This window comes from Eucalyptus grandis, chromosome 5, assembly GCF_016545825.1.
Source record: "Eucalyptus grandis isolate ANBG69807.140 chromosome 5, ASM1654582v1, whole genome shotgun sequence".
NCBI classification, from domain to species: Eukaryota; Viridiplantae; Streptophyta; class Magnoliopsida; order Myrtales; family Myrtaceae; genus Eucalyptus; species Eucalyptus grandis.
This window is the reverse complement of record NC_052616.1, coordinates 56,863,023-56,887,634: the sequence shown is the minus strand read 5'-3', so window position 1 is coordinate 56,887,634 and position 24,612 is coordinate 56,863,023. Positions and strand designations below refer to the sequence as shown.

Here is a 24,612-nt window from a genome sequence, read left to right as displayed (position 1 = left end):
CAATTGAATAACCACATTATTATTGCACACTTATATCAGTTGAGAGAGAGAGAGAGAGAGAGATCTTAAATTAATTATTCAGTTAATTAAGGTGAATTCAAGTGAATTAAATATATTTTCTTTCAATTATTGGCCAACGAATTGGTCAAATGCTTTGATTCATCACCATGCAGTTCAGTTTCTGATTCCATCCGATGTGTTTGATTACGTTACCCGCGGGCTTGTGGTGCCACTAGATATTAAGGAAGGCCAACTCATATCATATAGTTTTCATTTTGAGAATTAATTTTGCTAGTACATCTTTTAATAACGGGAAAATTAATCAATATTTCTAAGTGTACGAAATACTTCTCTAATATCCCGAATCATATAAGATGTAAGGCAAACTTTTAGTGCGCGATCCAAACATGAAATTCCATTCACGCGATGATATGGAGAATCGAATAATTACTGTGTACTGTCGCTGCTGCATTTCATGGACCAATCAATATGTTCCAAAGATTATCAATATTATTATCTTTGTAAATATATCAAAGTGGGGAATTGGATACTCTTTTCCTAAATATTGTAAAGTGGAAGGCTTGGAAGTCAACTTCTTAGGCCCAATGAGATGAGGCCGCTCAAAAGTATCATTATAACAATTATGAAAAAAATAATTTGGGTTTTAATTAAGATGTGGACACTTAAAAGAATTGAAATGAATGAGTCAAATGTTTACTAGATAGATATTAATGAGATGAGGCCAATTGTATATAGCGTTTCAATATTTGTTATAGCGATGTCTACATTATCATTTTTAGGCGTCATTTGTTTTAAGGAAAACATATACCTTAGTTTTTGGTATTTGGTTTATTTAGGAAAATGAGTCAATGAAAAATGTTTTCATATAAAAGCTTAAATTCAGAAAACTGATTTCCTCTTTATAAAGTTAGAAAACAATTTTTAGATATATGACTAAGTATCGTTTCTTGAACTTGAAAACTCTACATTTGGGCATAGAAACCCCGATGTTGGTTCCTAGGTCCTGGCACTTAGGATCAAGTTTCTAGCAACTAGGCCCGGGTCTATCGAGGCTGGGTTCGGACCTGTGGTGCTTGTGCCCATGCCCGATGCCCCAACACCTAAGGTCAGATCCACAAAGGCTGTGCTCAGGTCCTTGACACTCTGGCTTAGGTCCACAATGGTTGTGCATGAGCCCTCGGTGCTTTGCTTGGGTACTTGGTTAATGAAATGTTAGTAATTATATAAATATTTCTAAAAAAAAAATTCAAAATTTTAATTATTTTTATTTTTGTTTTGTTTTATTTTTTTCCGTCCTGCTTCTTCCTCGGCTGGTCGCTAGCCATGGCGACTGGGCGATGGCCACCGACCGGTCACAAGCGAGCTGAACCTCATCAGCCTTGGGTGTGGCTCGAGCTCGCTGGAATCTATTGAGTCTCGAGCAAGAGGCTCCTTCACCTTGCCTTGACCTAAGCTTGACTTGACCTCACCTCAATCGGAAGAGCTCTCCTTGAACCTTGCCATAACCGGTGAGCTGGAACTCGCCAGATTCCGGCGAGGCTTGACCTCGCCTCATTTGCCCTACTTGTGGTGCTGATTTTTCTTGTATCTCTTATTTGTTTCCTCTGGTTCGCCATGTACCGGAGCGGAGTGCAAGTCCAAGTTCATATACATGAGGCCACGAAAGTTGAGGTAGGACATGGTGAATGTTTGTATAGAAGAATTTGAAACAATGCGTGGGTCGTTGACCACCGAATTCTTATTCAGATCCAATTTGCCGCTGGATTTTGTATGACTTCATAATATACATGAGACCTTTGTTATCAATGGTTGAGATTCATCCGATTGACAATGCACCCAAGTCCCGGCAAGAAAATGCACGGCAAAACCTAGCCCCAAGTCTCATGCTAGTTTAAAGTCACTAAACCCTAAAACTAAAAGTGTAGTGGATACCATAATGAAGTGCAGATAATATTGAAGTAATTATGCATAAGCTTTTCTCTCCAGTAGTACCTATTTAAGAGGCATCGAATGCATTTGCAAGGCACATGGATGAGGAAACAAAGTCCCGGCGGAGAAAAAGGAGAAAATTCGTCGCCTCATCCACTTATTTCCGTTCAAGGCACGCAATCCTGTCCACATATTCCTCTTATGAAGTAAAATAAAATATTCTCACTTACCATTCAATTAAATACCGACGCATCTTCAGCAGTGGCCAATTTGGAGCCTACAAAACCTAAAGTAGATGAAATTCCATATTTTCACTAATTAGGTCGACACATATTCAGCAGTAGCTAATTCGGAGCCTACTGTACCTAAAGTAGATAAAATTCCATAATTTGAATAATTAGGGTGCATGTCTATTGCATTAGGGGTGAGCAATTTCAGGGTTAGTCCATGTTCTGCTTGAAACTTCAAACCTAGAATTTACTCGTCGGAATTGATTCCCAAATTCTTGGAACATAAAACCTACCTTACTTACTTTAGAACTTGGAACTCACCTTGTTGCAAGTTTCGGTATTGGTTCTTGAGTCAACGTATGTTCTACATGTATTCTTAATTGAACGATTGTAGTTAATTATGATCTCTAATGACAACTATCTGTTGCTATAATCTATTAATCATAACTCATATTCAAACATATGAAAAATATGAAACATTAATAAAGTAAAAATCTCAGTTATGGATATGCTAAATATGAAAGATCAAATTAGTAGTTCCAAATTACACACATTGTTGGATGTCATGGAATGTCATAAGATCGTGCAAAAATATAGAACAAGAAAAAACAAAGACTTGTTCCGAGTTTTAGGTTGCTCGACTAGTTCCCTAAATTTTGAAATGTGAAACCTACCTTATATACTTTGGAATTTGGAACTTGACCCATTCTCATTGATTCAATTCTATCTTGAAATCATACTCACCCCTACATGTCGTTAAAATGAATAGAACAAGTTCCATCACATATGTAGAAGCCTAAGCTCAAACAATGGTTTAAGGATAATGTCTGTATAACTGAACGCCCTTAATTAAATTTAGTTGCTCGACTAACCTAATTAACAATGTTTTTTTTTCTTTTTGCTAACCTAATTAACTACTTGAGTTCTATATCCGCTAATAGAATATTCGATGGTTCGATATTTCATGATACATCACATTATCCAATTCAATAACCACATTATTGCAGCATACCTATGCTTTATATTAACTCTGTGAAGTTGTATATAAGATATATATCCTGCTACTGGTTCGTGGAGAGAGAGAGAGAGAGAGAGAGAGAGATTTATTCTATTACGTAGGTGAATTCAATTGAATTAAATATATTTTCTTTCAGTTAGGCCAGTGAATCGGTCAAATCTTTTAATTTCTAAGATTCCATCTGATGTGTTTGATTACGTTACCCGCGGGCTTGTGGTGCCCCTACAAATTAACAAAGACCAACTCATATTATATATTTCTCAATTTGAGAAATTAATTTTGCTAGTGCGTCTATAGTTAACGGAAAATTAATCTTCAATAGCTATCTTTGCTGAGTGTAGGAAATACTTATCTAATATCATGAATCATGTAAAATGCAAGCCAAGATTTGGACACTTAAAGGAGTATAATTAATGAGCTAAGTCTTTATTAAACAGCTATCAATGAGATGAAACCAATTAAACATAGTGTTGTAAAATCTATTGCAGCGATATTTAAATTATTATTTTTAATTAAGATATGGAAACTAATAAAATAAGCAAAGTGTTTTTCTGGCCCAATAAGATGAGATTATCATCATAGTAGCCACTGTAATAAAATATAAATTATGATTATTTAGTTAAGATGTAAGCACTTCGAATTACTATAACAACTATAATGGCAAAATGACCTAATTAGTCCTAAACCTACTATAATGGCAAAATGACCTAATTCAGATCGGGAATTAATTTTTAAATAATATCAACTAATTGGGCCACAAATATATTTCAATAGAAAATATATAAATCCTTTGCATAGCAAAGGTTTGGCTTCTTGCAAATACAGTAAGGTTAAGAATTGTTAAGGCATATGGTGGAGAGAACCCTAAAAGCTTATTGACACCTAAATATTGGCTAAATATTTAGGATTAAATCGCATTAGAAACTTAAAGGACCAATTTGACCTTAACAAAAATATTTTTTACGTCACCTAGGTATTAGTATCATTTGCTTTTACTAAGTTTTTTCTGTTTCGTTCGTGCCTGTACTGAGGTCGGTCTCGCTTATCCATTGTTTGTCGATTTAGGCATAAGTTCGAGTATGCACTTGTCCTTGATCCTCCTTCCATTTTTGGTGCTCATGGTTTGTCAAGAGAGGCTTGATAGATCCCCACCGCTAGCCTTCGCTTTGGATGTTTTTGTTTCGATATTTTTTGTGCACATCGTGTTTTCGGAAGTGACCGACTCTTAGCCGGCAAAGAGGAAAGGTGGTGGCAGCCGTGCCGTCGCCACGCACGGTAGCCGCGGGACAACTGTACACGGCCCATATTGTTGCTAGAGCTTTTTCAACCAAACTCAAGTTTTAGAAAAATAATTGTCACAAATATACAAGTTTATGAGTTTTTTTTTATGATCATTCAGGGTAATTTGTCATAACTGTACAAGTTTGGAATTTTTCTTAATAAAAAAATTAGTTTGGGATAAATTTATCATGAGTGTACAAATTTGGATTTTCAGAGTATTAACCCTTAAAATAAATGGGAGTTCTCACCTCTAGCCCCGGCAGGGGCGACTCGAGTTAATCAGGCCGAATCCCAATCGACGGCTCGCGGGTCTCACCGACCTAGGTTTGCTTTTGTTTTATTGTTATTTTAATTAAAATCCGAAAATTTTTTTTTTTGTAAAAATAAAAAAAAATCCAAAAATGATTTATATTTTCAAAAAAAAATCAGAAAGGTCTAAAAAATAGTTTTTGGTTAGTTTACTCCATAAATGCATTGAAACACCTAGAAAAGAAAAAAAGAAAAAGAAAAAGGAAATCATGTTTAAGTTCTTTGAAGCAAATCTTGATTTATTCCAATTACGCTATTATGATGCATGAATTTATATTTCCTTAATTTGGCGAGGAATTGAATCCTAGATTTCGTGATTAGTATAAAATGCTACATAAATGCTTTACTTGATATTTAAGCAAGATCAGATACTAGAAGGGCATAGGTGATTAATTAGTATAATTAAGTTCCTGATCCTAATTTCTGTAAATGCACAGGAGTGAAGTATTTCTCCTGATATCTCACTTGGGTCTCTAATTGCCCACTCCAAATCGATTAATGGTGACTTTTATCTGAAATTGACTTGTAGGTTAAAAATTCGAACCATAAATCGTGAATTGGTGGGCTTGGGAGAGCTTGCACTAAGCCTAATACTTAGCGAGCCATTAGCCTCCGCCGTGCCCGCACGTAAGGGAGCCTGAAAGGGAGGTGGTGACAAAGCTATACTCTCACATGTGGACTACACTTTCCTTTTTGTTTCTTAAATTTGAGTATTATTTTTCTTTGTTCTTCACCTTTTTATTTAATACTTGTGCAACAGTATAGTGTTGTTTGGACATTTTGTGTAGTGTAGATTCACTAGCCATCTCTAACCTAACCAAGTATTGGACTCACTTGCTTTTTCTAAGGTCACATGGCTTTGAATATTACAACTTTAGGTTTGGCATTTTGAAATATAACAAACTTATGTACGTATGACATAAGATATAATTTAATATAAAGATGGACAAGACTTATCAATCTGAGAGTACGGAATTTTTTATGATTAAATGACTAAGATCATTTCATTATGCTCTAACTTATATTCTGTTTCTCAGATGAGTCATATATGTGACCATATTAAAGCCGAATAGGAAATTGTGGAGGGGCACTGGACTCATAATTGTTAGTTTTGATAAATTTACTTCACTTAAAAAACTTAAGCTGTTAGTGCATGTAACGTTTTACACCATATAACTTTATGGACGACGAGCTATTACGTTATATCTATCTAGATAAAACTAAAATATGTTCTATACCGTGTATATCACGGAATCTTGTGGTTGTTATCACTATTACTCTAGGGTGGTTAAACAAGCAAAGATGATATTTATCTCTACATATACTTGAGCTCCTCTAGTATTAAACAGATCAAAACTATCAAAGAGAACTCCGCAAAATTTATTAAGCCCACTAAAGTTTTAAAATTGTTATTTTTTGGCTCTAAGTTGTTCATTTCCATTTAAGTTGGTATTCAATTGTGGGTGGATTACAATCATGCTTCTTTAATGAAATGCGCATTTAACGGTGTTAATAATCATGAACATGAGTCAATTATATGTAAGATTAAAGGGCAAAAGCTCAATTGGGTATGCGTATGATTGTTAAGCTCAGTTATAGAGCACGATACAAGCTTTGCAAATGGCCAATTCATATCAAAGGTTTAAATACTAGCTTTTCCAACCATTTATCCTAAATGAGTGAAAAAAAGGAATTAGCGCTATTGAGTGGATGTAATACTAGCTTAACAAATTGAATTTGTAAAACTTAAATTATTTAAGTGAAAGAATGTAAGCATATATATGGCAGGTTGTACTTGCTGGGTAAGTGACTAAAGCAAGTTGACTGAATAGTCAATGTTGATGGAGACCCTCTCTCTCTCTCTCTCTCTCTCTACTATGAGGTGGCCTAGGTGTTTGGTTAGTGTGTATACGTTATTTCATACAAGATGCGAGGGCATTTTGGTGAAGTTACGATACTTTAGGTGGTGTGGCGTGGTGTGGCTTCCTTTTGGCTTTTTTTTTTTATTTTATTTATTAATCTATTTAGCTGTGGATTCGCCAATTTCGATTTTAACAAAGCCAATTGATATAATCCACGACAAATTAGATCTAGATTCCCAAAATCTTCAATACTCTTGATTTCTATTATTTTTAATGTGTGTGCCTGTATATATACATAAAATTTTGTGAATAAGCTTAAGCAAGGAAACCCTTCTCGATCTTCATTAAAGTGCACACTTTTTGAACAAAACTAGGAGCAAATCATCCGACAACTTCGTGCGGATACTAATGTCATAAGGGTGATTAAAAAATTCCAAGATGTCCACACGACTACATATAAAAGAAAAAAAGACACGAATTGGGGTGGATCCAAGATCGAATCACACTGGATCCTTTTGGTTCTTTAGAATATTCGAAAATTGATTTGGGAAATAGTTTGAAACGAGATTTAAATTGAAACAAGTGAATTTTTGTAGATATTGAAGATCCAAGATGAAAAAGAAAATACCTTTTGGTTCGGTGTATCAAGTGCTTTATATTTCAAATCATGTTTGCTTAACTTATTAAATAAGGAAAAAAAAAACCTGAAATATACACCCAAAATGAAAATACTCTATAACCTAATGAACCTGGCAAATTAAGGCTTTCTCTTTAGCGAAAATTTGGTGAGTTACTTGGTTGACTCTCGTGAAGTTCTTCTAGTAGTAAAATGTTTTCTTCATTTTCAGCGATTTAGATCCTATTGATATAAGGATAAATTGAAAGTAACAATTCTCTTGATGATGAATTTAAGTGTAAGAAACAGATCAACTAATTTGCGATAATTAGCATCCTAGCTTTTCGACTGGACTTTGCTAATGTGTTTTTTGAATTTAGAAGGTAAATAGACACTCCCAATTCATCTAAATCACAGGGAAATCAAACTCGAAGACCTTCTCGGGTTATTTAACACTACTCATCGCCAAACTGCACGCCTTTAGAAGAGCGACCACTGGTTCGAGCCTCGTGGAAAGAAGCCTCCCCCATTCAGTGACCAGATCACTCGATTGTGGCGACAAGATGACAACTCTTCCAATCCGACGTGATTGACCGTGTGGGCTTAAAAGGTCTAAATATACGCTTGCGTCATAGCTATAAAAAGCAGCAATATATATCCCAGTTGTTCTAACGTGCACCAATGATATACAGGACCGATTCAAATGGTCCTTTGATACAATGAATAGATTCCCTTGCTCATTATATTAACACTTTGCTTGGTAAGGCATGAATGAGTTAAGGAATCTCTCTTCTCCAATCTCTCCATTTGACTAAAGCTTCAAGCCTGTGCAATTGCGCATTTGTTCACAACCTTCACTAGGACATTATCAGCTGATGGGGGAACGTTATATTCGGCCTGAATTGGCCAAAGTAACATGCCGAGTGTTTTGTACCATATCGTGGGCCACATTGATCTTACAATATCGTTTCAAATCATGTTAGTTTAATAGTTCAGTTGAGCAAACACATGATCCTGCCACCTTACGAGAGAGGTCAACTCTCCGGTACTAGACAAATGAGCTCATGGTGGTTGTGTGTAATGGTTCATTTTTTATCCACTTCCGTGATGAACCTTTTTGTCTCACACTAGATTGTAAGTTGGCAAAGACATGTCGTGCAAACTTCATGCTGATCCTGTGCGCTGTTTATTAATTTTGTTGAATCTCGATCCGGTGGTGTAAGCCCATCAAGCCCCTAAAATAAATAAAAGTCAAAGGCTCAAAGCCGTGTTCTAATCAAGAAGTTAGGTCGGTACAAAATCAGGGAGAAGTTAGCACCCCAGTCGTCTCATAAGAAAATTCATATTGCAAATAACTAAAGTATGCTAAGCTGTCAAGTTAATGACAGCCTATAATTTAAGACTCAAGTAGCTGGTGCGAATTATGTATAAAAGCCAAAGCGGTTTGCTCATGAAGCGTCCACAGCAAAACACTAAGATTGGGCGATAACAATCATCGTTCTTCTTGGCACAAAGCAATGGCTTGTTCAAAGCTCTTCTTGTCTTGCTTGTTGGTTCAGTTGACGTTCTTGTTTCTTGTTCCTGAGGTCGCTCATGGTCAAGGTCTCAAAGTAGGGTTTTACCAGAAGGCATGCCCAAACGCAGAGGCCATCGTGAAGGGGGTCATCCGTGAAGTCATGTCCGTCGCTCCGAGTCTCTCTGGCCCTCTCTTGAGGATGCATTTTCATGATTGTTTCGTTAGGGTAAGTAAGAGAGCGAGCTCACATGATTCTCGTCCTACCATAAGTGTAACTCGTCCTACTACGAGTGTAAAGTTTACCATTTTCTAATTACGTGATTCTTTGCATGTAACTAATGTTCGGATTCTAAGGTGAAAAACTTACTGGCGAAAAACGAGCGTGAGAATTTAGATCTTGGGCTTTCATCTGAAGGGGTAATGCATGGAAGGAATGCATAGAGATTTACAAGACTGATTTACTGGATAACAATATGATAAAATGGAAAATGTGTATTAGAACTAGTTATGTACTAGTAAATGGTTGGCTCCTCAACATACTTCTCTAGATTCGTCCTTGGTTACGAACTACTGTCTTCATGAACTCGCGGTTGAATATCTTTTGTTCTGGGCCTCTCCACAGGGCTGCGAAGGTTCAGTACTATTGAACTCTCCGACCAATCAATCCGAAAAGAATGCGGGTCCCAATCTCAGTCTTCGAGGTTTCCAAACGATCGATAGAGTCAAAACGGCATTGGAGAAGGCATGCCCGGGCATCGTCTCATGTGCTGACATTTTGGCCCTCGTCGCTAGAGACGTGGTCGTCGCGGTGAGCATATGCATACATTACCTCCTTTATTTTTTGGTTTAAATTTGGATGTTTGTTATATAATTAGGACGTTAGTAGAAATCTTGATTTCACAAACGATCTGTGTTATCTCATTTGAAAACGAATTCTAGCCATACATATTATGGGATCCAAGTATCGCTTGTTGATATTAAGATTATTTTTACGGCGCTCTTGACAAAACACGACCATTTTATATTTTAATGAGAAAAACATTCTTATATAGATTTTTTTTTTTTTTTGGTGTTGTCTTTTAGACTGGAGCACTTTCCTATGATGTGGAAACCGGACGAAGAGACGGGAATGTGTCTATCTTGACCGACGCACTTAACAACTTAATACCACCTTCGGCCAACATTACAACTCTGAAAGCAGATTTTGCAAAGAAAGGCCTCAGTGTGAAGGACCTTGTCGTCCTGTCAGGTAACACCTAATCTCCAATTATTGCTCCATATGCTTTGTCAATTATTTTATGGGGATTGACATAAATTAATCGGGAAGAAATTGTAATTCGAGTGCGAGATTCATAAACATCGTCAGCACTACAACGAGAGAACATAATTTGTATAGTTAGATCATGCTAATTCTGATTTCCAATTGACCAGGTGGGCACACCATTGGAACTTCACACTGCTCTTCCTTCTCCGACCGCGTCTACAACTTTACCGGAAAGGGCGATGCCGACCCCACCCTTGACTCCAACTACATAGCGAGATTGAAGCTCAGGTGCAAGCCGAATGATCAAACCACCCTTGTCGAGATGGACCCGGGAAGTGTGAGGACGTTCGACGTCAAGTACTTCGACCTCATCCCGAAGAGAAGAGGCCTCTTCACTTCAGACTCCGCACTTCTTGATGACAGCGAAACCAAGGCGTACATTGACCTCCAGGTCAAGACCGGTGGATCCACCTTCTTCAAGGACTTTGGAGAGTCGATGGTGAATATGGGTCGGATTGGCGTGCTCACTGGAACGGCGGGCGAAGTCAGAAAAGTGTGCTCAAAGGTCAATTAATTGAGGATTGATGAGGAGACACAGGATGGAGCATGGAATGATTGCAATACCCTATTATTGTTGTTTACTTTGTTTGTTGGTATATCATCTGTTCTTTTTGTGTTCTTTGTTTTCTGTTCATTCTCTATTAGGTTCCTCTTAGAGTTTTGATATGGCAAGTGTATGTTGATTTGGTTTTATTGGATATAATGCTTAATAAGAGGAAATAAAAGTCATACCAGATTCTTGGCTTTGAATAAATAAGAGGATGTAATCTATTTACAAGCCTGTGTTCTTTCGGAAATATGAATTTGTTCTCTACTAATTCGAGCATGCATATTTCATTGTTTCAACTTTAGATTAATAAACTACTGGCGTTTGCCCCAGTGGCCACCTTTTCAATTTGGAAAGAAGATGTGAGGGGTTCGAATCCTCACATTTTCGGGGGGTTGGGGTGGAGACGGTTTAGTTTCAGGAATTGATTTCAACTCCAACGCTCTGCAATGAGGCGTGGTAAAAGTTTAAGAGTGAGAGTTAGAGTAGGAATAGAGTAAGACCGACAAAAAAAGAAGAAAAAAACTTCAGAGTAATTAACTAAGGGTCAACGAGGAGGACACGGAATAGAGAATGGAATGATTGGGAATAATCAATTGTTGTTGTTTACTTTGTTTGTTGGTCTATCGTATGTACTTTTTGGGTGCTTTGATTTTCGTTGGTTCTTCTTTGTTAGGTTCCTCTCAGGGTATTGAATAATATAAGAGGAAACCTACTATACAGAAAGCCTAATTCTCCATGGAGTATGCTTCAACACTCAAATCGAATTATGTAAATATTATAAATCGTTATCTCTATATCTAGCTTATTTCTCCATTTTATCTCACTATCAATGAGTAGATCATTAATATCCATCCTAAAAGCCTCACCAAGGAACTCACTTTTGAGAGAAATTTATCCAATGAGGCATGCTGTGGTAACTCCACTATGCAATAATAAAATTTTTAAGGATAATTAGAACCTATTTGATAACCATCATATTTTTTTTATTCTTTTATTTTTTTTTTTCTCTAGTATAGAAAAGAATAGAAAATTATTTGATAATATCGACTAATTTTTTCTATTTTCAAAAATAGAAAAATGGTTATGAAATAAATTTGGAACATAAACAAGAAATAAAAAAAATGATTTCTTTATTCCCAAGAATAGACATGAAAAAAATTATTTTTGAGTATATATTGTTCCCAAGAACATGAAAATTACCAAATACACCCTTAGAGAGTTTCCAAAGAATGAAGTGTAATTGTTGTGTAGTGTTATCGTTTAAGTATGTCAAACAAAATCAATAAATTCTAGTAGTTAAATAAGTTGTTAGCCGCTTTCATTTGACTATAACAACTAGCTAGAACAATCCAGTCAAGTACATTAGATGGCCATTTTCAACGAAAAAACAAATCAATTAGAATTCGATCAAATAGAAAGGAAGCTTCGTGCCACGACCGGAAGAACACCTGGCATTATCAGTACACGTTGCATGTGGTTGAAATTATAAAATGGGCATATCACCAATTCGAGACAACGATGCCGTTTGGGAGCGGTTAATTAACTGGCGACTTGTTTTCATTGGTCTAGGCAGTATCAACTGCTTATTGGAGAGAATTTTGGGGTGCTATTTCGTGCATTACCCTTTGATTATGTCGTGCAACATGCTAATGATCACCAATCCAATTGAATCTCGTCAACCGTAATTAAGCACTTACGTTATCGTTTTATTGCTTAATTTTCTAGCAGAAGTAATGGAGCATTTTGAATTTACATCTAACACAGTAAGATGATTGCAAGAGAAAGTGGATTCATACTAATATGTGAGGGGTCACATGTAGAGTCAAATTAGTAGGAATAGGCCAGACAAACTTATATAAATTGCTCGGATTAATTACAAATTATGGTCAAATGTTTGATTCCGCTAATAGACCAAAATCCAAAGTAATAGTAAGACGGTTGGAAGATCTCGTCAAAATGAGTTGTCCCATGTTCAAGAAGTTAGAACCCGCCGTAGGTATCCATAAGGACGTACTGGAATTTCTCTTGGTGGGCCCGACGAGGGCCGGCCTAGTCCGGTCCGACCACTCTGCGGGCTTTGCATTCTATTGTAATTGGGCCTAGGCGGTGAGCTTGATGGGTCAAGCAATTGGGCTTAATGGGCCCGAATTGGGCTAAAATTCTCAATGGGCCCCTACTGCAAGGATCGGATCGGAGGGGCGACATTTTGTTGACCCCTAAGCCTCTGTCAGTCGAAATTTTGGTTGCTCGGGCCCGAGTGAGGAAACCATGATGTATGTAGTTTAAAAGTGCAGAATAAGTTTGGCGGGAAAAATAAATGCTAGATGATGAAAGGACGGCATTTCGATTAAAGATGGAATTGCACTATAATTGGCATATTTGATCCCGGCATTTTCTTTTCTAGAAACGCATGATGAGTTTGCTAGTAAAATTCGGGTGTCAACAAATGCAATACTGTCTCTCTTATCTATGTTCTTTGTCATGCAACCTTGAACTAATGCCACACGTTATAATGGAAGCAACTCTCTTCAATAGAAATATATTGAATAGTGACATAAGTTCCTTTTTAACATGACATATGTTGCCTTTTTTTTTTACTAATTGTCATTTAAGTAGCACTGATACCGACACATGACACGCAAAAGGACATGGTATTACATGCCCATAAGTCGTTTTTTTAAAAATAGAGAATTTTGACATATTGTGACACGTATATATGCATGATAAATTATCATTTTTATGATTATTTAATCAAATTAATTTGATTCAAATTCACAAATGAATAAATAAATAAATAAATAAATAAATAAATAAGAGTTTAGAATGAATTTACACTAAAAAATTAATCAATCATTTGTTAATATCATTCATTGTTTCAATTTGATAAATTCAATTACAAGTCAATAATCCATAAAATTTGGAGGACAAAAAATCAAGCAATCCACATTCTAAACTCAAATGTTAGAGTATATCGGAAAACAAGAGGAAAAACAAAACTTGGGAATGAATTGTATATCACAGGAAGTGAGAATCGAAATAGAATAGAAGACTATATTTTTCTTCTTTCACCCTTTATTATTTAATTATTTTTTATTTATGTAAATATTTACATTTTGACTCCTTATTTATTCAAAATTTTTAAAATTGACATCTTGCATGTTAGTATTACGTGTTGGAATTTTGAACTCGCATATTAGAATTCCAGACTCGAGTGTTGAAAAGTGTTGGGAGAGTTGATCATATATCAAATTTTTCGGCACATGTTGACTGAGTATCGGAGAGTACCGGACATTTCAACACAACACGAAGGCTTCCAAAGAGTGTCGATACTTCATAGGTTGTTGCTTTTGTGCATATATTAGTGTCATTCTCATGGAAAATCAAGAATTCCCTTCATTTTAATAAATTCACTAGTGTTATTATTTGTTATGATATTTTTATCATCCTGTAAAAAGAGTTCGATCAATTGAGTACAGGTTAGTTTATCATGTGATATGACAATCGCTCTAAAGTACTTTAAATCTTTTTCTCATAGCAAAATTGCTAGAAGTTAGTTAGATTCTCGAAATACGAGCATCAAATGACTCCAGCATTGTCTTTCCCTTGGTAATTCAAGCTCTCTGGAGCTATAACAAATCAAACATGCATGCAAGCAGCAACAGTAGAGAACACGTTCATATTCTTGAAGGTACACAAGCTTGTGAATAGGTATTGTTAGAAAATCCAACTAAAAAGCTTAAGATAATAGGTGCAAGGAGATTACAAGCATATAAATAGTATATAAACCATATAGTCAGACATGTGAAATATTTCAACATATATCCTCTTTTATAGTTCAAAATCAAGAATCTGCCTACCCGAAAATTTAACAAAACCAAATGAATAAATAGTTGCCGCGTGGAAACAATGAGAGGAACCTAACGTAGAACGTGCAACAAACAGATAATACAAAAATAACAAATGATAGACCGACAAACAGAGTAAACACCAATAATGGACTACTTCCAATTATTCCATGCTTCATCATGCATCCTCCTCGTAGACTTTTAATTAACCTTTGCACAGACTTTCCTGACTTCACCAGCCGTTCCGGTGAGCACGCCGATCCGACCCATGTTCACCATTGACACTCCAAAGTCCTTGAAGAAGGTGGATCCACCGGTCTTGATCTGGAGGTCAATGTACGCCTTGGTTTCGCTATCATCAAGAAGTGCGGCGTCCGAAGTGAAGAGTCCCCTTCTCTTCGGGATCAGATCGAAGTATTTGATGTCGAACGTCCTCACGCTTCCTGGGTCCATCTCAACGAGGGTGGTTTGGTCATTCGGCTTGCACTTGAGCTTTAGTCTTGCTATGTAGTTAGAGTCGAGCTTGGGGTCGGTGTCGCCCTTTCCGGTGAAGTTGTAGAGGCGGTCGGAGAAGGAAGAGCAGTGTGAAGTTCCAAGGGTGTGGCCACCTGGTCAATAGAAATCAGAATTAGCATGATCTGACTTTACAAATTACGTTTTCTCCTCGCAGTGCAGACTGTTTATGAATCTCCTGCTCAAATTATAGTTTCTTCCTATTAATTTATGTCAATTTCCACAAAATAATTGATAAAGCATATGAAGCAATGATTGAAGATTAGGTGTTACCTGATAGAACGACGAGGTCCTTCACACTGAGGCCTCTCATTGCAAAATCTGCTTTCAGAGTTGTAATGTTGGCATTAGGTGGTACTAAGTTTGTAAGCGCCTCGTTTAAACTAGAGACGTTCCCATCTCTTCGTCCAGTTTCCACATCATAGGAAAGTGCTCCGGTCTAAAGTGACAACAAAAAGAAACCCAATTCCTATATAAATATGTTTTTCTCTTATGGAAAAATCATTGAGTTTCATGATGCACGATACGGAAATAATCTCGGTTTTGACAAGCAGTAATTAGATCCGAAGATACGTATGGGTGGAATTTTTTTTCCAATGAGAGGATGGATTGTTTATGAAAATCGAGATTTCTATTGATGTCATATGTAAATGAGGAACATTAAAATTAGAATGAATAAATAATGCAAGTGACATATGCATATGCGCACCGCGACGACGACATCTCTTGCGACGATGGCCAAAACGTCAGCACACGAAACGGTGCCGGGACATGCCTTCTCCAACGCCGTTTTGACTCTATCGATCACCTGGTAACCGCGAAGGCTGAAATTCGGTGGCGCGTCCTTCTCGGCTTGATTGGTCGAAGAGTTCAAGAGTATTGAACCTTCGCAACCCTGTGGAAAAACCCAGAAAGAAACACTATTCGACTGTGAGTTCATGCAGAAAACAGTTCGTATCCACGGATGAATCTAGAAAAGTACGTCGAGGGGCTAAACACCATTCGTTAGATTATAACGTGTTCTAATTGATGTTTAGCAGATGGTTCGACGAAAGTAAAAACCATTCTTTTCAGTTATTATACAGGTGCTCATAAGATAATACTCTTCCCAAGCACAAGTAGGAAGAGAAGTACGTGCGCTCATTCATTCACTTACCCTAACGAAACAGTCGTGAAAATGCATCCTCAAGAGAGGGCCAGAGAGACTTGGAGCGACGGACATGACTTGACCGATGACCTTCTTCACGATGGCCTCTGCATTTGGGCATGTCTTCTGGTAAAACCCTACTTTGAGACCCTGACCATGAGCGACCTCAGGGACAAGGAACAAGAACATCAACTGAAGCAACAAACAAGACAAGAAGAGCTTCGGACAAGCCATTGCTTTGTGCCAAGAAGAACGATGACTACTTTCGCTTGATCTTAGTGTTTTGGTGGGGATGTTTCCATCAACAAACCGCTTTGGCCTTTTATATACTTCGCACCAGCTTCTTAAGCTATGATTTATGGGTTGTCATTCGCACGACAGTTTAGCATGCTTTTATTATATGCGATTTGCATCTTCCCATGAGCCAACTTGGGAGCTAACTCCTCCATGATTTTGTACGGATCCACTTTCTTAATTAGAACATGGCATTGAGACTTTGACTTTGGTTTAATTTAAGGGCTTGCTGGATTTATTCCACCGAATCGATATTGAAGAAACATGACATGGGAGGATGAAAATTCCATTATATCTTTGCCAACTTACAATGAAGCGTGAGACAAATTTTTTTATCATGACAGTGGACAAACGATAAACTCCTTACGCAACCACGATGAGTTCATTAATGCCTGATGACCGTCACAATTCGAGATAGGGCCTTCGAAGTTCTTCCAACAAGGCAAAGAATCGGAGGATTTCTCATCTAGAGAACCTACGAAATTGTTAAGATAGAAAAATTGCCGTATGAGTTCTTTCGGGAGAATTATCAAAAGAGTTCTAAATCAATTGTAATTGTGCCAATTTAGTCATAATTTTTTTTTATCAATTGAGTCATAAATGTTTTGTATTTATGCCAATTTAGTCTATTCAACCTATTCTGGCAAAAATTCGCTAATATGGATGCCAGCTATTCTATGTGACACGAATGATGCCGACATAGACAAGTTTTTCAATTTTTATCTATTTTTTTTCGAATTTTCATTAATTTTTTAATATTTTTCTTCCTTCTTTTGTTTCCCATTGTGGCCAAGAAGAGTCACTAGAGCTTTCTAGGCAGTGGGTGAGGCCATAGCTATCGTAGGCAAGTTTGCCTTGATGCCTTTGCCTAGATGCGGCCGGTGAGGCCATGGCAATGCTGCCTTTACCCAGATTTGGGTGAGGCGAACTCGCTTATGGCCGCTATGGCCTCACCTAGATCTAGGCTAGGTTGGGCGAGGGCCACAACCCTCGCTACCAGCTAGAAAGGGCTTTGTGACCCTCGCTTAGTGGCTAGCAAGCTCTAGTGACCTTCGTCGTCCCCAATGAGAAACAAAAGGAGGAGGAAAAAAAAGAAATAAATAAATAAATAAATAAATTTAAAATATATTATGAAATTGTTGACGTCGGTCTTTGGATACACCACATAGGACGGGTGATGTCCATGTTAGCAATCTCTAATCAATGTTGGTTGGATAGATTGAATTAGTACAAATGCTAAAGGTTTATGACTCAATTATCAATAAATAAATAAAAGAAGAAGAATATTTAGGATTGAATTTGTACAATTATAATAGGTTAGGACTTCTTTGATAATTTTCCCAAATTATTTCACAGGGGCTAAAGCTTCGAGGTGTTCTTCCTTGAGAGTGTCAAATTTTAACATTTCTATGCATATGTCATGCCTTTTTACTACTTGCCATTCATCCCCCGAAACTTGTCCAGATATAATCCGATGACACCTCAACAGTAACATATAAATAGCAATATGAGACTAGGTACTTTTTCTTCCACTTTTCACTATGAGAGTACACCTCTCTTCTCAACGTTCATATCCTCTTTCTCTCCTCTAAATTTCCCTCAATTTCAATGCTAACATAAGCATCCGAGGGCCAATCAGGGTAAAAAATCCGGACACCTTGATCAGTGTTGTTGGGGTGCAAACCAATCTTCCTGCGCATTTGCAGATCAAGTTCGTGATTCCCATTTCCAGCTTCAACAAGATTTGTAAGTGTACACATTAAGACAGTCCTTATATTATGATTTATCTTCATCATATCTCGATAAAATCAACTCATAGTGTTACATTCTTCTAAACTCGATGGATTAAGCCTAATATCAATCTTCTAACTCGTAAGATTTACCCTTTCATCCTGTAAAACTTTTTATGCACAATCAATATATCTAACTCGTTTTGCCTGCCCGGCCGGACTTTGGGTGGGGGTCGGCACCTTGCCCAGACCTAACAAAATTCTTTCAAATTCGGATTGGATTGGAATATGGGCATATTGACTTTTGGGGTCAGCTCGAGTCGGGTCTTGAGTCATTTTTTGGCCGGTTGAGCGAGCTCGTAGAGGTCGCATCATTGCCCACTCCACGTGAAACCTCAATAATTGAACATTGAACAATAAGCTGTGATAACAACTAATCGGTTGTTTGAACCATTTACTAATAAGCGCCGAATACACCCATTGTGTAATATAGATTTGTTTGAAGAATATATTATGACGTTCAAGAAATGTGAACAGAAACATCGAGGAAGTACTAGTTAGTTCAATATTGTTGAGCATGTCTTGAGTTTTGGCCAACGGCTCGAGCGAGAATTGAAACTTAGAGACCGACGACTGAAGGACGCGAGAAGGCAGCCTGCCTAGCATTAGTTTTAGACCCTGCTTTAGCGAGTATTTCATGAGAGAAAAGTTTACTACACATCATAACCTCTTGAGAGTATTTCTAGGGTTTTTCTTTGAGAGTTTTGTGAGGAAACACTAGGTGAGGATTGATTGGGAATGACTTGGGTGTGAGAGAGCTTTATTGCCGCTATTCTCCCCGTTGAGTTGGTTTCAAATCTCAGATAGAATCACATAGATAGTGGTGCGTGTTTTCCTCTATTTCTTGCTTATTCCTCCGTTTATATCTCTATTGTGATCGATTGTACTGTCCAACTTCCGCAACACATATTTATTGACTTTTTGGAACATGACATCTGTCCTACAAAACCCTTAATATACATCCTAAATACCTCATTAGCATGTTGGGAGCACAAGTAGATATCGAATACCTTTATTCGAGGAGATTGACTCCAAATCTGAGTCCATCAATGCATCTGTTAGATTTATTTTTACTCAAAAGTTTAAAATAATAAGTTATGAACAAATTACTATATATTAACTATTTCACTCAACACCAATTCTCCGTACGAGACTTTTCTAACACGATTTACACGTGCATCTCAACCATAACCCCATCACATGTGAGCACAATGTTAGATCTGCTCCATCTTGATTCAGGTATCATTATACATCTACATGTCTCAACTTGAATCTACACAATGCTCACCTTCACCCCAAGTGTCTTTTGCCTGACCAAATCATGAATACTATCAGAAACTGTGTTGGTCACAAAATTTCTTACTTAAGTTATTCCCTAGACACTGTGTCTAATAGACATGGGAGGGGGTGCTTGAAAATTGCATTGGTCACAAGATTCCTTCATTGATATATTCATCAAACACTAATACACATGAGGAGTAGACTACCAATCAACATTGGCTTTGATACCATTTTTTAAAAACACGCAGTGGAAATTTGATAGCTTCATTCGGAGATATCGCCAAGAGAGAGACTGAGGTTGAACTCGTCAACATATTTAGTTCAATTCACATTTTTTTTCAAAAAATTTAAATTAATGAGTTATGGATCAATTATAATATATTAACTACTCCACCTATATCAATTCTCCGATGTAAGACTATTTTAATGTAATTGACATGTGCATCTCAATACATTAAACTTGTTTGTACCTAATTTTTTTAAATGAGATATGTGCTGTGGTGATTCACTATGCAATGAGACATTACAATTCTTAGGCCCTTTCACTTGACTATCGACTAGCTAGAACAGTCAAATGCATTAGGTGGCCATTCCCAGCGAAATTACAGCTTTGCAATTTTGAAAATGAAAAAAGAAATCAACTAATGATAAAATGAATTAGAATTCAATAGAAAAGAAAAGAAGTTCGGTGCCACGACGGGAAGAACATGGGACATTGCCACTACATATTGCCCGTGGTCGGAATTGTAAAGTCGGTAGACCATCAATCGGAGACAACCATTCCGATTAGGAGCACTTCATATCAACGTTATTATGGTAATCAAACCTAAGCCACTCGCCCGGTTAAGCAATTGGGCTTAATGGGCCCGAACTGGGCTAAAATTCTCAATGGACCCTACTGCAAGAATCGGATCGGAGCGGCGACATTTGGTTGACCCCTGAGCCTCTGTCAGTCGAAATTTTGGTTGCCCGGGCCCAGTGAGGAAACCATGATGTCTGTAGTTTAAAAGTGCAGAATAAGTTTGGCGGGAAAAATAAATGCTAGATGATGAAACCACGGCATTTTCGATTAAAGATGGAATTGCACTATCATTGGCGTATTGGATCCCGGCATTTTCTTTTCTAGAAACACATGATGAGTTTGCTAGTAAAATTTGGGTGTCAACAAATGCAATATCATCTCTCGTATCTATGTTATTTGTCATGCAACCTTGAACTAACGCCACGCGTTATAACATAAGCAACTCTCTTCAATAGAAATATATTGAAGAGTGACATAAGTTCCTCTTCAACATGACACATGTTACCTTTTTTGACTAATTGTCGTCTAAGTAGTATCGTTACTGACACGTGACACGCAATACGACATGACATAATACGTCGATATGTCATTTCTAAAATAATAGAGAACTTCGACACATTAGAACACGTATATATGCATGACAAATTATCATTTTTATGATTATTTAATCAAATTAATTTGATATAAATTCACAAATGAATAAATAAATAAATAAGAGTTTAGAATGAATTTACACTAAAAATTAATACACCATTTGTTTATGTCATTCATTGTTTCAATTTGATAAATTCAATTACAGTGCAATAATCCATAAAATTTGGAGGACCAAAAAGCAAGCAATCCATATTCGAACTCTCGTGCTAGAGTATATCGAAAGAGAAGAGAAACAAAAAAACTCGGGGGATGAATTGTATACCATAGGAAGTGAGAATCGGAATAGAAGAGAAGGCTATATTTTTCTTCTTTCACCATTTATTTTTATTTTTTAATTATTTTTATTTCTATACATATTTACATTTTGACTCCTTATTTATTCAAAAAATTTAAAATTGACCATTACATTCAGGATTACGTGTCAGAATTTCGAACTCGCATATTAGAATTTTGGACTCAAATGTCAGAAAATGTCGAAGAGTTGATCAAGTATCAAATTTTCCGATATATATTAACTAAGTATCGGAGAGCGTCGGATATTTCAACACAACAAGAAAGCTCCTGAAGAATGTCGGTGCTTCATACATTGTCACTTTTGTGCATATATTAGTGTTATTCTCGTGAAAATCAAGAATTCCCTTCATTTTAATAAGTTCACTAGTGTTATTATTTGTTATGATATTTTTATCGTCCCTTAGTAATCCAAGCTCTTTGGAGCTATAACAAATCAAACATGCATGCAAGCAATAGCAGTAGAGAACACGTTCATATTCTTGAAGGTACACAGGCTTGCGAATATGATATTGTTAGAAAATTCTATAGGATGCAAATTGCGCAATCCCAAGATCTCCATAACCAGAACAAGAACATGCATAATTGAGTAGAAAGATTAATGCACTTATTTTGGGATCCATCAAACATAAAGCGGAAGCAGAAAAAGGATTACCCACATATCAAGGGGATCCACGCATCAAGTCCTTTTCCTCTATTGCCCTCCATATCACTGGCTCAATGAGGCGGTCCCCTCACATTTAGCATTAGGTAAACGCTTTTTAGGTGAAGATACATGTGAGAATTATGGTTAGAGGAGAGACTTGAGCACTATTTATAAAGTTTCCAGCCAGTCCCCCTCATTACGGGCTAGGCTCAACTCGACTCATACTAGTCAGCCCATATTCGACTAATTAAGAAACCTTCCATCTCACCTTAGACCAAACCCCGTAAAATGGTAAACGTTAAACGGTAAATTACAATATCAATTAATGTAGTCCACAATTAGAAAAACTCTTACAAATCCAACTAAAAAGCTTAAGATAGTAGGTGCGGGGCGACTACAAGCATATAAATAGTATATAAACAAGCATATAAATAGTACAAAACCATATAGTCAGATGTGTGAAATATTTCAACATATATCCTCTTTTATTGTTTAAAATCAAGAATCTGCCTACCCGAAAATTTAACAAAACCAAATGAATAAATAGTTGCCGCGTGGAAACAATGAGAGGAACCTAACGTAGAACGTGCAACAAACAGATAATACAAAAAGAACAAATGATAGACCGACAAACAGAGTTAACACCAATAATGGACTACTTCCAATTATTCCATGCTTCATCATGCATCCTCCTCGTAGACTTTTAATTAACCTTTGCACACACTTTCCTGACTTCACCAGCCGTTCCGGTGAGCACGCCGATCCGACCCATGTTCACCATTGACACTCCAAAGTCCTTGAAGAAGGTGGATCCACCGGTCTTGATCTGGAGGTCAATGTACGCCTTGGTTTCGCTATCATCAAGAAGTGCGGCGTCCGAAGTGAAGAGTCCCCTTCTCTTCGGGATCAGATCGAAGTATTTGATGTCGAACGTCCTCACGCTTCCTGGGTCCATCTCAACGAGGGTGGTTTGGTCATTCGGCTTGCACTTGAGCTTTAGTCTTGCTATGTAGTTAGAGTCGAGCTTGGGGTCGGTGTCGCCCTTTCCGGTGAAGTTGTAGAGGCGGTCGGAGAAGGAAGAGCAGTGTGAAGTTCCAAGGGTGTGGCCACCTGGTCAACAGAAATCAGAATTAGCATGATCTGACTTTACAAATTACGTTTTCTCCTTGCGGTGCAGACTGTTTATGAATCTCGTGCTCAAATTATAGTTTCTTCCTATTAATCTATGTCAATTTCCACAAAATAATCGATAAAGCATATGAAGCAATGATTGAAGATTAAGTGTTACCTGATAGGACGACAAGGTCCTTCACACTGAGGCCCTTCATTGCAAAATCTGCTTTCAGAGTTGTAATGTTGGCATTAGGCGGTACTAAGTTGTTAAGCGCCTCGTTTAAACTAGAGACGTTCCCATCTCTTCGTCCAGTTTCCACATCATAGGAAAGTGCTCCGGTCTAAAGTGACAACAAAAAGAAACCCAATTCCTATATAAATATGTTTTTCTCTTATGGAAAAATCATTGAGTTTCATGATGCACGATGTGAAAATAATCTCGGTTTTGACAAGCAGTAATTAGATCCGAAGATACGTATGGGCGGAATTTTTTTTCCAATGAGAGAGGATGGATTGTTTGTGAAAATCGAGATTTCTACTGATGTCATATGTAAATGAGGAACATTAAAATTAGAATGAATGAATAATGCAAGTGACATATGCATATGCGCACCGCGACGACGACATCTCTTGCGACGATGGCCAAGACGTCAGCACATGAAACGGTGCCGGGACATGCCTTCTCCAACGCCGTTTTGACTCTATCGATCACCTGGTAACCGCGAAGGCTGAAATTCGGTGGCGCGTCCTTCTCGGCTTGATTGGTCGAAGAGTTCAAGAGTATTGAACCTTCGCAACCCTGTGGAAAAACCCAGAAAGAAACACTATTCGACTGTGAGTTCATGCAGAAAACAGTTCGTATCCACGGATGAATCTAGAAAAGTACGTTGAGGGGCTAAACACCATTCGTTAGGTTATAACTTGTTCTAATTGATGTTTAGCAGATGGTTCGACGAAAGTAAAAACCATTCTTTTCAGTCATTATACAGGTGCTCATAAGATAGTACTCTTCCCAACCACAAGTAGGAAGAGAAGTACGTGCGGTCATTCATTCACTTACCCTGACGAAACAGTCGTGAAAATGCATCCTCAAGAGAGGGCCAGAGAGACTCGGGGCGACGGACATGACTTGATCCATGACCTTCTTCACGATGGCCTCTGCATTTGGGCATGTCTTCTGGTAAAACCCTACTTTGAGACCCTGACCATGAGCGACCTCAGGGACAAGGAACAAGAACATCAACTGAAGCAACAAACAAGACAAGAAGAGCTTCGGACAAGCCATTGCTTCGTGCCAAGAAGAACGATGACTACTTTCGCTTGATCTTAGTGTTTTGGTGTGGATGTTTCCATCAACAAACCGCTTTGGCCTTTTATATACTTCGCACCAGCTTCTTAAGCTATGATTTATGGGCTGTCATTCGCACGACAGTTCAGCATGCTTTTGTTATATGCGATTTGCATCTTCGCATGAGCCAACTTGGGAGCTAACTCCTCCATATTTTGTACGGATCCACTCTCTTAATTAGAACATGGCATTGAGACTTTGACTTTGTTTTAATTTAAGGGCTTGCTGGATT

The 24,612-nt window shown here is 37.5% G+C and overlaps 3 protein-coding genes across 3 annotated transcripts; 1 reads left to right on the top strand and 2 right to left on the bottom strand.

Annotated features, from left to right (window-relative positions):
* The first annotated feature begins 8,722 nt into the window (after positions 1-8,722).
* Positions 8,723-10,884, top strand: LOC104445538 (peroxidase 27). Its single transcript, XM_010059435.3, has 4 exons — positions 8,723-9,008; positions 9,405-9,590; positions 9,866-10,031; positions 10,214-10,884. Exons 1-4 carry the CDS (start codon positions 8,784-8,786, stop codon positions 10,618-10,620), a joined length of 984 nt encoding a protein of 327 aa, XP_010057737.2. The 5' UTR covers positions 8,723-8,783; the 3' UTR covers positions 10,621-10,884.
* Positions 10,885-14,426: 3,542 nt separating this feature from the next.
* Positions 14,427-16,442, bottom strand: LOC104445539 (peroxidase 27). Its single transcript, XM_010059437.3, has 4 exons — positions 16,171-16,442; positions 15,724-15,909; positions 15,288-15,453; positions 14,427-15,109 (listed from the first exon to the last, which is right to left on the bottom strand). The coding sequence occupies exons 1-4, from the start codon at positions 16,393-16,395 to the stop codon at positions 14,703-14,705; spliced, it is 984 nt and encodes a 327-aa protein (XP_010057739.2). The 5' UTR covers positions 16,396-16,442; the 3' UTR covers positions 14,427-14,702.
* Positions 16,443-22,529: 6,087 nt separating this feature from the next.
* Positions 22,530-24,390, bottom strand: LOC120293179 (peroxidase 27-like). The gene is made up of 4 exons (XM_039312106.1): positions 24,093-24,390; positions 23,646-23,831; positions 23,208-23,373; positions 22,530-23,029 (listed from the first exon to the last, which is right to left on the bottom strand). The coding sequence occupies exons 1-4, from the start codon at positions 24,315-24,317 to the stop codon at positions 22,623-22,625; spliced, it is 984 nt and encodes a 327-aa protein (XP_039168040.1). The 5' UTR covers positions 24,318-24,390; the 3' UTR covers positions 22,530-22,622.
* Positions 24,391-24,612: the final 222 nt, after the last annotated feature.

Coding starts and splice junctions, on each gene's coding strand:
- LOC104445538 (XM_010059435.3), top strand. CDS start 8,784: ATGGCTTGTTCAAAGCTCTTCTTGTCTTGCTTGTTGGTTCAGTTGACG. Junction 9,009..9,404: donor TTCATGATTGTTTCGTTAGG/GTAAGTAAGAGA, acceptor GCCTCTCCACAG/GGCTGCGAAGGTTCAGTACT. Junction 10,032..10,213: donor GGACCTTGTCGTCCTGTCAG/GTAACACCTAAT, acceptor CCAATTGACCAG/GTGGGCACACCATTGGAACT.
- LOC104445539 (XM_010059437.3), bottom strand. CDS start 16,395: ATGGCTTGTCCGAAGCTCTTCTTGTCTTGTTTGTTGCTTCAGTTGATG. Junction 15,910..16,170: donor TTCACGACTGTTTCGTTAGG/GTAAGTGAATGA, acceptor GTTTTTCCACAG/GGTTGCGAAGGTTCAATACT. Junction 15,454..15,723: donor CAAGAGATGTCGTCGTCGCG/GTGCGCATATGC, acceptor TTGTCACTTTAG/ACCGGAGCACTTTCCTATGA.
- LOC120293179 (XM_039312106.1), bottom strand. CDS start 24,317: ATGGCTTGTCCGAAGCTCTTCTTGTCTTGTTTGTTGCTTCAGTTGATG. Junction 23,832..24,092: donor TTCACGACTGTTTCGTCAGG/GTAAGTGAATGA, acceptor GTTTTTCCACAG/GGTTGCGAAGGTTCAATACT. Junction 23,374..23,645: donor CAAGAGATGTCGTCGTCGCG/GTGCGCATATGC, acceptor TTGTCACTTTAG/ACCGGAGCACTTTCCTATGA.